Source organism: Fukomys damarensis, unplaced genomic scaffold (assembly GCF_012274545.1).
Source record: "Fukomys damarensis isolate Sample0158 unplaced genomic scaffold, DMR_v1.0_HiC HiC_scaffold_5, whole genome shotgun sequence".
NCBI classification, from domain to species: Eukaryota; Metazoa; Chordata; class Mammalia; order Rodentia; family Bathyergidae; genus Fukomys; species Fukomys damarensis.
In genome coordinates, this window is record NW_022900917.1 from 42,410,710 (window position 1) to 42,428,725 (window position 18,016).

The 18,016-nt window shown below is 36.8% G+C and overlaps 1 protein-coding gene and 1 pseudogene across 1 annotated transcript in view; one reads left to right on the forward strand and one right to left on the reverse strand.

The window, feature by feature from the left end:
- CUNH8orf34 (chromosome unknown C8orf34 homolog) overlaps positions 1-18,016 on the reverse strand; it is a 358,931-nt gene that overhangs the window by 303,272 nt on the left and 37,643 nt on the right. The window contains 1 exon segment of the mRNA XM_010611479.2: positions 2,142-2,289. Within this exon segment, the coding sequence (XP_010609781.1) occupies positions 2,142-2,289 (148 nt within the window).
- Positions 14,792-14,996, forward strand: LOC117285091 (annotated as a pseudogene).

Below are 18,016 nucleotides of genomic sequence, written 5' to 3' on the forward strand. Positions count from 1 at the left end.
AAAAAAAAAAAAAAAAAAAAAAAAAAAAGAAAAGAAAAGAAAAGAAAGAAAGAAATAGAAACACTGCTGTAATAGGAAGCTTCAGCAGTAAAGTGAAAGCACCTCTTCTCTCCTAGGATATGCTACATAGCTGTACTACCCAACACTATTCATTATCACCATCTTTCTACCTCTGACAATTCCCACAACCCGAGTCTTGCTTGCCCTCTCAATTCCTTGGGTGAAATCTCAGGGACCTGTTTATTTTTAAACTATACATTAAGCCCCAGACTTGAGTGCTTCCTTAACTCTGAAGAATTTCACTTCTCTGTTACTTCAGACAGCAGCAAATAAAGACCAAGACCAACACCAGATCTTCACATTATCTGGGATCTTTCCAACTTAAACCTCATGGTCTCAAATATCACCACTTCAGCACAGTTCAAACCCTTCTGCACCTTTTATATTTTCACTGCATTGACCTCCTAAAGGTTTTTAGCTTTCTGATGGACTCTCCATGTCTACATATCTTCCTGCACTTACTACCTCCTACCAGTCCTCACATTGATCACCTGTGTAGTTTGCTCACCGGTATCCTCAACTCTTTTGCAAAATTTTTCTTCCACACTCCCCCTCCAGTTGTGGCACAATTACAGTTCTCCATCCATCCAACAGTACTCAAACTGCTTTCTGTCTCCCTACACAATACTTCTGGGCATTGCTAGAGAAAAAAAAAATTACTCTCTTGCTAGTGGTTTCCATAATTCCTTAATAATAATTAATTTACATACTCAGGTCCCAAGACTGTCTAATAATCTTTTTAATTTTTCTTTTGCAACTGTTTTTCCTTTTCTCTGGTGAATTTTTGGAACTAGTGTCACTCACTTAAATGTCTATACCCAATCCCAACTCTTTTATTTTCAGCAAACACTTCTAAACAAACATCAAAATTTAGGGCACCCAAAATAATTTCATGCTTCCCCTTTCCCAGACCATCATACACTGTGTAAAGTTCGCCACATCTTCTTCTCTTCTTTCACTCTCATGGTTCTTATGGTATGGTACTGAATGAGTTCCAAATCTAAGATGCCAGCCTTGACCCACACCCACAGTTTTAAACTCATATCCACCTACTTGCTGAGGTTATTTGCTAAAATGCTCCACAAGAACTCCAATACATCAATAGGAATTAAACTTATACCATATTTTCCTTTATAAATTTAGGCCTGTGTTCCCATCTTGTCTTATTAAATGAGCATTGTCCCATTACTAGAATCAGACAACTGAATGTAATTATTCCCTCCTCTCCTTCACCTCTACGAGTCATTAAGTGCTTGTGTGAGTCAGAATTCTAAGAAAATCTATAGAATAATATGGTAATTTTAATCATAATCTCTCTACCTATACTATTCTCTCCCCTTAACAAAAGATGGGAAATTTGACCTGCTTATATTCAATAAAATATGGCAAAAGTGTTGCCATATCTATGTCATGACTGAATTATGACTCCATGTTAGGAGACTTGCATAAGAGAAATTCCCTTGCTGAGGTAAGGGAGCCATGCTGCAATGAACTTGGGCTTGCTGAGAACAGACCCTGGTTGAAGCCAAAAAGGAAAAACAGGGACCTTATTCATATAGCCATGGGGGAAAGAGGCAGCTGTAGAATTGAAAGGTGGGTTCCCCAATGTTCTCAGCGAATGACTCTTCCTAAAGTTTAACTTACTACAAAGGATAATGTTGGGCTTGGGTGAGATAGAGAATAATCATAAGCTTGGGAAATGAGAAACATAACTTTGTAGACATCTACTCTGCTTTTCTATACAGATAAGCTGTAAGCATTCAATTCAAATTATTCACAAAAACAAAAGTTTAGAATAATTAGTTTGAATTAATACAGAATCTTTTTATGCAGATCTGAATCATTTCTACTGAAATGGAATACATTTTTTTTTCATGTTTTGAAGTATAATACATTACAACATATTCAAATTCAAGAACATTTTATGATAAATTTTAGCATCTGGGTAAAGTCAAGGAGGGATGAATAAATGAAAATCCTAGGTAACCGTCCATCTAGATTTGTCTCATAATTGTTTAAACTTTTGAAATTTTTACATTAGATGCATCCAAAATTAACTGCAAAATACATTGTTCACTTACCTGATGTTTCACTTTCTGCCCAGAGAGCTGCAGATCCAGACAAAGTTCTTTGTAGTTGTCCACGGTTTCCTTGTTTAGACTGAAGATGGTCAATGAGAAATGGGATTGGCTGGTCAGGTGTTTCAGTTATTAACTTGGTCATTAATTCCTGGAGGCGGAAGAGAGCACATATTTACATCTAGTTAATGCAATAATAATAATAACAAGCACACATCGTTTCTCATGTCCAATAGATGTTGGGAAATGGGAAGAAAGTGTTCATGGGAAGAGGAACAAGGAAAGAGGAAGAGAGAGAAGAAGGAAGGGACAAGAAATAAAGGAAAATGGAAACAAAGTTTTTGTACATAGGGAAGGAAGGGGCTTGAAAGGGGGAAATGGAGTAACAAAATAAAGTGTAATTAAAAATAATAACATGCGCTACCTCAGAATTCATTGCTGTCAGTCGCTGCTCAAAAAATTTGTATACGGAAACTAATTTAATACTCATTAGAATATCTTCAGGCAAATATGAGTTACTGTCCTCATTTTTAAGATACTGAATTATAGAGTAGTGAACTGTCTACACGGCTAAAAGAAGCCAATATATATTTATTTTTATTTTTTTATCATTGTACTTAGCCAAGAACATACTAGAAAATTTATTAAAATTCTTTATTCTAAAATATGACTCAGAATTTTAAATTTCTGATGACTATTTTGGGAGATACCATTTCAACCTAAGTGTCAGCTAAAATACACCATATACTTTATATACTAATGTCATTTTTCCTTCTTAACTATGTATATAAACATCTCAACATGAAAAAATTTTGGAATGAAAGAAACAAGCGATAAGATACTGACTCACAGAAGCCAAAAGTATGTAGTAAATAGTTTCCAAATAATAGAGAAATTTCTTTTTATACAGAGCCCTGTTGAGTGCTTGCTTGGCAGCATATATACAAAGTCCTGTTGAGTAAATTTATTCTCTCTATCTCTCTCTCTCTTTGTTAGGTCTCCATCGGCACAACACGCAGTTCCATTTTTAGACAACTCTAATGATACCTTTAATTGGGGCAGAATCTGCCCAAGGGCAATGTCTACATTACTTTTTTCCTGTCAGGAAGAGCAAAGACCGATCTCCAATTTATGGTCAATTAGAATCCCAGATTGTTTCCACGTGAACAGCCATCAAGCCACGTGGACAGCATTTTGCACGATGGAATTAGGTTTGTGAACTTGACTGCACCATTTTACATTCCTATCAGTCACGTTCTATCTGGTTGGTCTTTGCCCAAAATTCTAGTCTGTCGGTTGTCATTTTAAGTGCAGATTCTGTGAGTAGCAGTCATTCTAATGAGTAAGCCAGAAAAGTACGAATTAGGGGTCCTAAGGGAAGGAGTACTGGAAAGTGCTCACCACACCGTCTTGGTTCGTGGTAGCATTGTGTTAGTCTGTCTTGAATGTTGTTCTGTCAGATGTTCACATAGCAGGCTTGTCATCAGTCAGTCACCAATGATAAGTGTAATAAAAATACAGTAAACACTTATATTTTAAAAGTCTATTACAGTAAATGTTATAGTGCCATTAATCCCCTCAACTGCCCCTCATTTCAAACACACTCCATCATTCTTGCCATTTTCTGTAGAAGCTCTGGAGGTCCTCTTTAGTAAGTGTCTTCGCTTGTACTGTTGTAGCTGCCTTCGTGTCCTAAATAGATTCAGAAACTTTACTTTTCACAGTCTTTTTGACTTTGATGAAGAGCCAAAAATTGCACAGTGCCAAATTCAGTAAATACAATGGGTGAAGACAAGCAATTATGTTTTTACAAGCCCGCCATTCTATTGGATGGTAGCTGGGGGCAGCATTCACTGTATATTTTAATCCTATTTCATAAAGATACCAAAGAACACATCTAGAATTTCTTCAGAATGTAGTAAGAATGACAGGATAGGCATGCCTAAAGTGAGGGTGAATATTGTGAGGAAGATTCATGGCAATGTGTCTCTTACTGTAAAAAACTTTCAAAATTTAAATATTTACTGTATATTTCAATTGTACCTGTACCTTCAAAGAGAGTTTCACCCTAAGTAGTCTTCATGAGTCTTTATTACTTTATTATTTTATTTTCTTTATAGCATTCAGCACTCTTCAGAGTCATTTTGTTTAATATTTGCTCACCAGTTTGTTGCTTGCTTCTCTGCAAGTACTAAGAACAAGGGTTTACCTGGTTTGATCTCTACTCTCTACTTAGAGTATCTACCTAACTCATAGCTGGTGTGGAATAAATATCTAATGAATGAATGAATGCTTGATTAATTCACTAAAAGTACTTAAAACACCTATTGTATCAATAAGTAACAAATAAAACACTCATACATTTTTCAGGCTAGCAAAATATAATTTTTGGATCTCCCATACAAGAGAATGCTGTTATTAATTCAAATATATTTATTTACATTTATAAACACCTAGAAACACCCACATTTATCTAAGTAGAGGCCAAATAAGTTGTATAAATGACAAGATCCCAAGTTGATTTTAGAGATTTGAATAAAACCAGTGTCTCAAAATCATGCAGACTGAACAGAGTTGGAACTCAAAAGCACAAAAGGCTTCTACCGTTAGTACACTGTAGTGCAAAAATATTTAGCAAACGAATATGGTACTTTTTACATTCTGCAAAACAGGTAAGCAAACAAGCAGCTGCCATAGGGCTTACTTATTTCTGCTATGGAGACATCTCAATTAATGTCTTGAAAACTAAAGTGATTGCTCTTCTGCTGTTGTAATAATAATGAAGCAACAAAACGTTCAATTACACCCCAATTATACATCAGTGGAATGCAATTTAACATTTTAAATGTTGCATCTACAGGAGAGATTAATTAGATTTTATTTGAAATCACTATACATTACCAGGGCCACTGGAAGATGGAAAGAAAGATAAGAAAAACTAATGAGATTACTCATCAGAGAAAAACTGGGTAGTAAGAATAAAAATTAAGTCAGATAAGGCTCCAGATCCACAATACTTTCTTCAGACCTCAGGAGATCTCATGTGATTTCTTATGTTTACACTTTTACCTTTCAAATCAATGGGAAATTTCTGTATTTTCATTCTTTGTGTTATTCTTTGTTTTAAAAGAATAAAAATGTCCCTATGTTCCCTTTAGAAGCTGAGTAAATGTAATAAATTAAGTACTTTCTATTACATTTTACAAATATTATCACTCTAGTAACTAGTTTTGCAAATCTTTGTATTCCATTAATAAATATATGAGATTAAAGACATGGAACAAATTCAGTTATAAGCAAAATGAAAATAGTTAATGTTTGCAGTAGGGTATGTTGAGTAGCTTAATTGGGAAAAATCGACTTTATGCAGTTCTATTTAAAGGAATTATCCTCTCTCACTTAATCCATGCATCCATTGGCACTGGGACGCAAGTGAATCTGAGCACGTGAGCTTGCAGAAATCCTTTTTGCAGGCATGAAAATTTAAATCTTTGATTTGCAAAGATGTTCCTGGCAATAAAAAGATTGATTTCTTTCTACCTCTAGGATTTAGAAATACAAAAATAGATCTGAGGGACTGATAGATTTGAGGAGGTGAGAATAGAGTTGTGCAGCTAGAATATCAAGTTGTAGCAAGATATTGATTTCAGGCAGTTTCACAAGGACCATTCACCATAAGAAGAAGAGTATTCCAGATCATTAAGCCAGGCTTGGGTTCAGAGGCTGAACATTTTAGGGAACAGTGTTCAAGAAGGGACAGGAGTCTTATCTACAGTTCTTATCTTATGTCTAAGAGTCATAGCACAAAATTCTCTGGGACAGTTCTTACAAAAGAACTATGGAAGTGCTCATAAGACTCCTGCCCTGGAATAAAATATGTATGGATATTCTACATTAAGGATTTAGGGATTGATAAAACACATGTTTTTAAAATGTAATCCTGTTACTACTCACAGGCTAGATATACCTGGGATATTCAAGTTTCAAACAAAACATTAGCAGTTGTCGTAAACAGGAGGTTAAATGCATAATTACCAATATAAGTAACATTGATAACTATTACAAAATGTAGTGGAAGATACAGAAAATGGTAGTAATAGACATCCAGGCCTTCAAACTAGATGGACATTGTTTTGCATCAACATGTCTCCTACTTACTAGCAATGTGACTTTGAACAAGGCATTCAATCGCTTTAACATTTAATAGTCCATTGGCTACATGTGAACAGTAATAGTGCCTACATCATCACGTCGCCATGGAGATTAAAAAGATAATGACTGCAAAGCATCCACAAAATTATTTGAGTTATATGCAGACCACCATGATAGATTGCCTATGACTTCCTTTTAAGACTGAGAATGAAAGCATTTACTAGAATCTTCATATAATCTCTTAGATGTTCCCGATGAGAGGAATTTTAAGGGTTTTAGAAAGCAGAGAGAAGCAGAAAAATATTACTCTCCAGAGTTGATTGGAAGCAGATATAAGAGCACATAAGAGTCAGCAGCTTTCCCAGGGAGTCTGTGGAAAACTCCACTGCAGAATGGGGCAGGAATAAGAGCTCTGCAAAAGAATCAAAGACTTGCAGCAGAGTCTAGAAAAGCATCTGAGAGTGACTTCCTTCTGCACTTCAAACTGAGCTCTTCAAGGTCAGCTCTTCAGATTCTCGGTGGCAGACCATCCCTCTTCCTCCATCCCAAAAGTGTTAGTCACTTTTCTCTTCTTGCTGAGGCAAAATACCTGACACCTAAAGTTAAATGGAAAGGGTTCATTTAGCATACAACTCATAGAGGTTTCAGTCCATAACTGGCTGGCTCCAAGGGAGGGTGGCATGGCAGACAGGCCTCTCAGAGGGGAAACAGCTTATGGCACCCAGAAGGCAGCAAAAGCCACAAAGCAACATGAGAGCCTTTCTGTCCCTTTTATCCCATCCAGACTACTGGGGTTAGGGTAGTGGGTGACAAACCAATCACTCACGTGTAGTGTTTTAGCAGTCACACACCCTCAATGCCAACATCACACACTCCACACCCAGCCACCTCCGACAAAGAAAGCCCCACCTCATCTCATGAGGCTTTGCGGGGACATCCAAACACAAGCCCCAGCACCAACCTTTAGCAGAACTTCCTTGGCTGCTTGGCTGGACACTAACTCTACATCAGGTAAACTCATTTTCACTAAACCCTATTATGACCCACATGCAAACAGAGACTTCTGTTTTCCCGACTCAACTGTTATCCCCAGCAATGTGTTAGCTGATACTACTTTTATATATTTATGCTTATATGTTTTATGTATTATGGTTATTTTTACCACTAGTATGTCCAGTTTATTACTGAATATGTATTTGTGGTGTTTTATCTGCACAAAATGTTTCATTGGTTTTACTTTTCTGATTTAAAGCTAATAAATGTTTTCCTAATGTAGTTTATTATCACCTATAATCTTCAATTTCATGAACATATTAAATTTGAAATAGCCTCTGCATTATCTATTTCCTACGTTAATTATCACTTTTTACCAATTCAAACATATTTATTTTTAGATTTTTAAGTACACATGAAAATTTTACAAATCTTAAAAGTATATAAAAATAATCTGGAGAACATATATCACTAAGTAATAAGCAGGTGCAAATATTTATTACACAGTTTGTAAGCCCTGGAATTTCAGGCTATTATTATTAGTTAACAATCTTGTACAGTAGGAAAAAAACGGCATAAATTCATGAGTTGGAGAATGAATACTAACTGCTAATGATGATCTTAAAATTCATTTTTATTTTAATGTCTACTACATAAAAAGCAAAATTATGAGTGAGTTGGTAGTTCATTATAGTTGTTTATTACTAAAAGTGAAGGAGTAGTCAGGCAACAATACTAATTATTTTAGTAAGATACCTAAAATATCCATTTCATTTGACAGAAGCTATAGAATCCCTTGATTAAAACAAAACAAAACAAAAAAAAGGTGTTTGTGGGCGCTATGGTTCATATCTAGATGTCCTCCTAAAGCCTCACGTACTCATGAATGGGGCTACTGGAGGGTGATTGGATCATGGGGCACAATACTTATCAGTGGATTAATCCACTTACAAATTTACAGTTAAATGTGATTTGAGAGATGAAGCCTGATTAGAGGAAGTGGGTCACTGGGGGAAGAGTAGATGTCCCTTCTTCCTCCCCACTTGATCTCCCTTCTTCCTCTTCTCTCCTCCCCCTCCCTCTCTTCTTGCCTGCCATGCCATGTAATGTTTCTCCTCGGCCATGCCCCTCTGCCATGCCGCCCTGCCCTGAAGCCAGCCAACTATGGGCAGCTACATATCTACAAACTGTTAGGCAAAATAAACCTTTCCTCCTTAGAGTTGTAGGTATCAGGTACTTTGCTCCAGCAATGTGAAAGTAAATAAGACACTGGGTATACACAAGCACCAAATTTCACCTAATATTTCTAGGTGCTTACCCAGCTCCTCTGGGTACCACATTATACAACAGCATATCATTGTACCTAAAAGTTTGTGTCTTCAGACTATGACGATTTTTTGCTTTATTTGCCTGAAAGATAAGTAATATTCATGTCCTTTTTTGCTTCAGATGAAAGTTATCAGGAAATAAAATTAAATCCATTTCCAAAGTTCCAGAATTTCTCATTATATGGCCTTTTGTATTAAATTAATATATGCAAGACATTAATAATAGAAGTGGTATCAATCAGATATATATTTTTACTATATGCCAGTACTTATTTTAAAGATTAATAGTATATGGTCTATTATCATATGTAGAATATTATTTTAGTTCAAAACAGGCATTAAGATCTGATGACTGAAATAATTCATTCTAAATCTACATATGTTTCAATTTTCTGTTTTTAATTAGATCTCTTAAAAATTTGTACTTGTGATCATAACATTCCAAATATCCACCCTCACTTCACCATCCCCAACTTCATTTTATAAATAAGCAGGTAATGATATTGAATTGTCAACAAAAAAATACAAGAATATTTACTCAATATTCTGTTTCTGCAAAAACACCATTTATTTGGAAACAGCCCTATTTTAAATTGATGTCATTGCTCCTAATAGATAGAATCCACTTCATTTCCATCTGCACCATAACTCAGGCATGCTTTTCTCTGCTTTCATTTTTTTCCCAAATGGCAGCAGTGTTGGAAAGGTTTATTCCTGTATAATTTTGTTGTATGAGTTTTGGAGTTTCACAATAAATGGATTCTTATGCAGTACATAAGAATTGTAGGCAGGGTGAGAATAGGACCAACATTTCTTAATGTTTTCTGCCAGATGCTCCATGCTATATAGAAAATTCAGTCTTCTGCATCTCAGGGTTATGCCCAGACCTGTCCTACCCCTATTTCTTCTCAATCCTAGTCAAAGTTGAGGTTCCATTGGAAGAATGAACTCAATAGGAAAGAAAACACTGAATAATAATGATTAAGATAATATTCATTAAGCCTGACAGGTACTAGTGTCAACTATTTTACATAGATGTAATCAATCGCTAGGCATTAAGTAATTATATGCACTATGCACAACCCAGACAACACATATGCAATTTTACAAAAGCATTCTTAAATAGTGCTTTTTTCAGATAATCTTGCCTTCACTAGCAACCCAGCAACTCAGTCATGGCCACATGCACAACCCCAACCACACACAGGACCATTATAGGCAAAAGCTACTATGCAGTTACATCCTAACTCTCATTCCATGCACCCTAAAAGACAACTTGGGATGGTAATGTGATTTAACAGAAAGATGTAGATTGGGGTATTTGACTGACTTGGATTTATATCTTGGCTCTATACTGGCCGTATAAATTTAAGTTATTTAGTTCTCTTAAGACTTAATTGTCTCATCCTTAAAACAGGTAGGACAATATCTAACAATATCTTTGTCAGTTCATTGTCAGGAGTAGAGGACACATATATAACATACCACGTGGACTATGTGAGCTATATTTCATAGCAGTGTGACTTTCCATTTAGTCTTCTGTAAGAAAAGAATGCACAGGGCAGAAAGATTGCCTTTTGGGTCTCTCTAAATGTTATATTTCTCAGGATAAATAAACGATTTGTCAAGATAGCTTATAAGTCATTCCTCAAGAGAATTCAAGTGCAAGCCATTGCAAGAGCAAATTTTAGAGCTGCTAAGCAGGAAATAGCATGACTTCTCCTTTCACAATGAACTTCTCTTTAGACCTTTATGTCAGTCACTTTCACACCTTTCATTATGTATTTACTGCCTAAGAACCCTTCTGAGGTATTTTCAAACACCAACTGCAAATTTTCTGATGCGCTGAGCACAGACAAGGCATCCAGTAATTCCATTCAATTCTGACACTAACCACCTGGCGTTAGCATGAGATCACACAAGTTTAAGGACTTGGTCCCTACATAAATGGCATTGGAATGTCCCAAGCTACTCATATTCATAATCAACTGGTTGTCAATAAAGTCCACATGGAAACACTCAAGTGAGTTTAACAGTAGAGTAAAAAAAAAATGAATTGTGGTGCATTCACACAGTGAAAAATTAAACAGCTGTGAAAATTAATAGTACTGCAGTAATGTGTAATGTATGTAAATTTGAAAAACCTAAGGATAAACAAAAAGGGCATAAATAATAGATACTGTATTTCCACCCAAATAAGACCCAGTCTTACATTAATTTTTTGTTCCAAAAAATACAGTAGGGCTTATTTTCAGGTGACTGAAAAAAATGATGGTCTCATCTTTTCATATACAACAATCTACATTTCTTCAAGTACAGTCACGTCGTCTTCTCCTGGAACATCATTAGAACTCTCTAAATACTGAATTCCAGTCTGAATTTCTTGCAACTTCATTTCTTGTAGAACCACTGACCCCAATCTCCTGTCCAACAATAGAGCTCTCCTTAAACCAGCACTTCTTGTTCATGTATCCTGCTCATAGTGCACTGGCAACACAGCTGTCAGTGATTTTATCTCTTGAATTCTTCACCCAAGTCATGACCTCGTGCAGGCTAAGCTACACACATTTCCTTTACTCTACCTTTACATTTGGGTCCTAGCCAAAAGTTCAGGCATTTTCTGGGACCCTGACTGCAGGTAATCCATGGTAGCCAACTGGGGGCCCTTCCCTGTGAGAATATCAAAAGCACTAGAAAGGGTTGATGATCTCAGGGCAAAGCCCCAAACACAATCCTTAGCGTCCTAAACGTCCACCTTTTCCTGGATCTCAGCCCAGTCATCCTTTACTAAACTGTTTTTCGAGGTTCTCAAAAATATCTTCTCTGATTTGGCTATGTATTTGGGTTCTTTTTACTTGCCTTCTTGGTCCAAACTATGCAGGCCACCATTATTAAACTCTTACAGTGTTATTTATAAAAATGTGTTCAAGAACAATCTATGCTGCTATTCCTTCCTCTCATTTATGTAAAATTAACATTTTTGTGTGCTTTAAATATTTCAATGTAGTATGTGGAATGAAAACCAGCTATATAATATCCTACTGGGTAGTGGCACAGACTCCATTTAATAAAGTCCCTTATGTAATAGACATTAAAGTTATGTTCAATTTTCTATTAAAAATTGCAATATATTTGTCCTACTACATATTTTTGTACATGTGCTAATGTATCTATAGAATAAGTTCTTAGAACACAATGTAAATTTGGAACATAATTAGAAGAGGGGAAAAGAAGCCCCAAATATAATGATCAGTACACTTAATGTCAATCTTTTCCTGAAGAATCCTCTAATTTCTACTGTATTTTTCTTAAAATGTAAAAATGCTCTAAAACGTAAAATCTATCAACTTTTAAAAATAATTTTATTTAAAAATATTTTAATCAAATGAGTGGCATCTGGTATTCCCAAAATGATATTAGAAATTCCTTGGTATACTACATAGTTTTAATAACAGTTGCTGCAAACTGTGAGTCATTTGCATCAAGCAAGAAACCTAATCTATATCGTATTCAAACCCACCTCCCTCTTCCCTTTTACCTTGTTTGAAGATGTGCTGGAATGTCTGCTCTGGGAAAAGTTATGATACAATAATTGAGCAATGATATAATAATTGAGGAACACAAAAGAGCAAAGTTTATAAATATTCTAGAAATACAATACATATGATATTTTAAAATATTAGTTTATCGATCCAATAAATACATATCAAACAATTAACTATGCACCACTCTGTTTCAGGGTACTTAGAATATGGAAAATAAAAACAAAAATCCCTCTTCTCAAGGAGGCAAAGGCAATAAATAAAATAAATATAGAAGTTAAAGAGCACAGTGACAATAAATATTATGGAAAGAAAAGGCCGGAAGTGAGATCAAATGCTGCTACAGGTAGGATTAACAATTTTCCCCAGGGCTGGGGATTCAGCTCAGTGGTTCTGCCACCTGCCTTGTAGGCGCAAGAATCCAAGTTTGATTCCCTGTACCAAAAAAAAAAAAAAAAAATTTCCCCAGAAAATGGCATAAATTAATTCGCTTTTACCCAGCTGGGGAGTTTAAAGATTTCTTGCAGATTTAATGTTTCTCTTCTTACTAAGGACCCAAAGTTTATAAAATATCCCCCTTACCTCACATAATCTGTCAAAAGAATGAAGAATGTAAGAAATTCACCCTTAAGGTATGGCCTGAGATGGTTTAGATACAGTACTTTTCCATGTCCATAAAAACAATCAGTGAGACGGGGATTCTTTTACTCATTTTAGAATAAGAAAATTGGGATAGATAAAGCTTAAGTCACTTTTCCAAGATCATAAAACTGCTAAGTTCACCCCTTATGGAAAACAAGGAATTCTTTCTTAAACATAATTCAGGGCTTCATGTGCCTATAATAGCACAAATAGAGAAGCAATTTTGAGCCAATCTGGCAGCTTCAGATAGCATTTGCTGTAGCACTTGCTGAAGAACTGGTTTCTTAATATCCCTGGAAAGAGACTGGAAAAAGCCACACATCTGATGAGTACTCTGTGTAAAGTACCAACTAGAAAGACAGAAAAATTGTTTTAGCTAATACATTAACTGTGTAGTTTAAGTTCCACCTTGAAAAAAAATGGAGACTTATGGGGCTATGTGTTCCAGGGTCAGTTGACTAATTTACACAAAGGACAATGATGATGTTGGGTTTCAGGAACAATTAGGAAGCAGGCACTGAACTCCATCTCTGCCTTTTAATTCTTTATATACTTTCTCTTCGGCTTGCTTTTGCCACATGTGGGGCAACACCATTCCTGACCTCCTGAACCAACCCTCTTCCATGGATGTAGTGCTGAAAAGAAATTTGACTCTCTGCTTCTCAAAGTGTAAAATTCCCAGGGAGGAAACTCATATTGATCAACCACGCAGCTGGAGCCACCGGCTGCGACCGGAGCATTAAGTCCATGCAGAACATCAAAGTTTCTCTAGTAGCCATGTGAGTGCAGGGAGTAGCAGCATATTAGAAGCGGGAACGGTGGACAAATGGTATCACAGATGCTGGCTACACACAGCTTCAAAGAAGGGAGCATGACAGGATGCACCACATGGGATAAAAAACAGCTTTGGTCACTGCAAATGTGCCCCAAGCAATTAGTTAGGCATAATAAATGTTTGAGTATCAACATGACAAATACAATTCTAGGCACTCTACATCCTGCTGTATTAAACCAAGAATTCCCTGAGGAGTCCTTGAGATCAGAAAGTATGTCACAGGTGTCTTTGTTTCTCAAGATCAAAAAATAGTTCTTGTCACATCTGCTAAAGGGAAGAAGGAATAAATAAAGTCGGTAGCCTCGCTACAAGCCTCCTGTAGCTACATATCACCTGCAAAAAGGAACTACATTCCTCCATTTGTGGCATTCAAAACCATTTAAAAATTATTTCCAACCTGCAGTTTCATCTCTTTTAATAGCATACTGTAGACTCTAGAGACAACAAAGGTTCCCTGACAAATCTTTCACTTTCCTACCCCATAGTTATAGTACTCTCACATATCAAATTAAACCATACTGACATAGTCCAAGGGAGCTTACATTCATGGGAGGAGCCAGGCACTAAACAAAAAAATTAATTATGTATATTATCTGTAATGTATATGAATAACTACAGAATATATTACAGAAAAATAAGGGTCAATTCAGTGATCAAAAAAGCCTCTTTGAGGAGATCACACTTAATCTGAGACCTGGGGAGAGACAAAGAACCAAACATTCAAAATGTCAGCATTCCAGATAGAATCGTAACTCTAAATCCAGGACAGGGAAGTGCTTGGTATGTTCTAAGGAGCTTTCAAAGTGGGCATTAGGGTAGGAGACGTCACACTTTGCAGAACCAAAGTCCAGCTAGTGTACTGCTTTAAATAGAATGCAAAGATAATTTACCCTTTTGAAAGGTGTGCTTGGAGCACCACATAAAGGTCAAAAGAGGAGTCAGGGAGAACTGTTCAGAGTCTACTTGTCTATAGTGGTGACATTATTGATGTGGGAAAAAATGGCTTGAATTTAAACAAATTTCAAAAGCGACATGACCTACACAGAAAGTGGATAAAAACAGCCTAAAAAATGACATCACCCAAGTATCGGCCACGGACCACTGTGATGTTGATTCCACTCACTAATGACACAAGGCAATGAGTAAGGAATAACTTAGGGAATCGCTTCTCGGCCTTTTGGCTAAGATCAAGTGTAGGAATAACTTAGGGAAGGAGACGAAGAGATCCAACCTGGAAGTGACAAAGGCAGCTATAAAGCAGCCAGTTAGATGAGACTCATGGTGCCCACAGTAATTTTTAATGTGTTCATGGCTTTGCTGTTGTATTCTGTTGAGCTTTGTTTGCAGCACTGGGGAATGAACCCAAGGATTTCACACTGAGTTATAGCCTCAAGCCTTTTTTAAATTTTTTGAGGCAGGCGCATACTAAGTCAGTCTGTTGCCCAGAATGGGCTTGAACTTACAGTCTTACTGCCTCAGCCTTTCATAATGTGTTTTAATGCTTCCTTTAGAATGACTGATTGTATTATTTGTTTAAGTATTTATTGGGCACCCACCATAAATCAGGCACTATTTGTTACATATAGTCAGTAAACAAAACAAAAGCCAAAAAAATGGCCCTGCTCTGCATTTGGTAGTATGTGTTGGTTTAGGGATTTCCACTTAGATTACTCTGATTATCCAAGTAAAGTAGGAAACAGGGATTAGAAATTGAGGATTTTGAGAGACTAGAAAGAAATGTGAAATAGTGATCCAGAAGCATATTAAGAAAACTATAACGGTGCATTAAGATCCTAATGATATAATTGACAATGTGAAATAGGAAGAGAAGGGCTAGAGGTGCAGGGGAAGTGGGAAGGGTAGGGAAAAGTATTAAGGGAAAAGGGAAAAAAAGATGAGAAAATGGAAATAAAGAATTTGTAAATAGGGAAAGGAGGAGGGGGTGAAGGGAGGGCAGGGACAAGGGGAAAAAATGAGAACCAAGACCTGACATGTAAAGGCACAAGATCCTAATGATGAATGTAACTGTACTGTATACCTAAAATGTACCAATAAACTCAATGAGGAAAAAACGGAGAGACTAGGCTAAAATATGATGATATACTGGCCACTAGAGACGTGAAGTACCAAATTGAAAGCAAGCCAAATTAGAGTGGTAGTGAAGATGTTTTCCTTCCACTCATGTTCAACTGCACAGGTATAGGAATGAAAGAAGCAGAATTTTGTACACAGACTGTGTGATCATTATTTGTGGTATATCAACTTGAGAAAGAACCATCTGACAAATCAGCAAATTCTAGGTGCATTTGTGAATTACTGACATGTAGGCTGAAAACAGGATAAGATCCACCCTGGCTGTGGATGACACTGACCAACAGACTTGCAGCCGGGACAGAATAAGAAAGGAAATAAGAAGGAAGCTTCCCCTTCTTTGAAAGAGCTTCAGTCTTCATTGTCTTTGGACATTGGTTTCCAATTCCTTCAGGCTTCTACCATACTCTTCAGCTCTTCAATAAATTTTTCAACATTTTGACACAGACTAGCACTAGGAATTCCACAGTGAGCTTCCAGGACATCAACTTTTGTTTGTTTGTTTGTTTTTTGAGACAGGGTCTCACTATGTAATTGAGATTGACCTGGAAGTCGCTACGTAGCCCAGGCTGGTCTCGAACTCACAGCGATCCTCCTGCCCCACCCTCCCAAGTAATGGGATTTCAGGCATGAGCCACCACATCTGGCCAGACCATCAACTTTTGACTGTCACAGGATTCTCTGGTTCTCTGGTATGCAGATGGCTACTTTGGATTCATCAGTCTCTGATGTTGCAGACAGCCACTGGGACTCTTCTGATTCTGACCCTGTAAGCCTATCTCATAAATCCCTTGTAGAATCATGCACATATTTTATATCGACTGTTCTTGTGAATCCTAATATAAACAGTATGATGGTTGAGCTAATTCAGTAGGATGAACTTAAGTAAGGGGAAAGTGCTTGAGAGTCAATGCAAGGAAGGAATCCTACATTCATCTGTGATCACCTGCACATAATGAGTGCCTAACTGTACAGCTTTAAAGGGTGTCTGACTGAACACTCTGACCTATTCGTCATGAAGAAAGAAATATAAATGCCTACAGTGAGCTGCATGATCCCAGGCACTAGCCACATCTTTTGGAAGAACAGGCCAAAGCCAAGGGTGCCAGTATCAATGAGGCCACTTATACATATCCCTGGAGCATGGGCTGGGCTCTGACACGGCATGAGCTCTTCCCACATCACTGTTTCTCACAGACTCCAGTAACATCAAGGAAGTACTTCTGTTTCCTGGCATGAAATCTGAAGACAAGAAGAAGAATAAGAAAACCACTAAAACACTGGAAAGCACAAGAACTGGCATGTCTAGAAAATAACTATCAGAAGATAATAATACACATCAGGCATCTTTGCACTTATAAGAGAATTCTTATGTGTTGCCATTCATTTAATTAGCACAGTTCAGTTCATCCATCAGAAAAGAGAAAAGCAACTAAAAATTAGGAATTAAAGAAATATAGAAAAAGAGGAAAATATAGAACCCAAGGAGTTTTAAATATTTTATTAAAATTAAAATATAGGGACCATGGCTGTGACTCTGGTAGAGCACTTTCTATATTGGTTACATCCTTGCTGCTGGGACGAAATACCCAACACACACAAGTTAAAGGAAGAAAGGTTTCTTTTGGTGCACAATTTGTAGAGGTTTCAGTCCATAGTCAGCTGGTTTCAAGGCAGGGCAGCAAGGCGGGGCGTATTCCGGAGAAGAAACAGCAGTCTGTGGCAAGCCAGGAGAGAAGCAGCAAGCATCAGGGCTCCCTTTCTCTATTCCATTCAGACCACAAGCCTGTTGGTTGGTGCCACTCGCACCCAAGGTGGCTCCTCCGTCTTCATTAAATCCATCAGCCACACCCAAACTATTCTAATCTAATCATTGCATTGATCCAGTCATCACATGCCCATAATCCATATTCATACATCCTTGATCCAGACACCTCTGAGCCCATGAGGTTTGGGGGAAACACATAGATATAAACCACAACACTTGTCTAGCATGAGCAAGTTGTGGATTCAATACCCAGGACCACAAAAAAAGTCAAAATGGAAAGATTAGACAGAATAACAAATTCAAGAACACGTTTATAATCCAAACAATAAAGCCAAATAAATCTAGTGATCAGTGCCATAAAATACAAATGCATTTAGATAACAGAAATTGAGAGGCAAATGTGATATATGGAAGGCTTTACATCATTTTTAAGAATTTAAGAGAATACAATGCCAGTATAGATGAAAAAAATAAAAGAAATAAAACACAAATTCTCTACACTAAACAGACATGCCAACTATCAGACT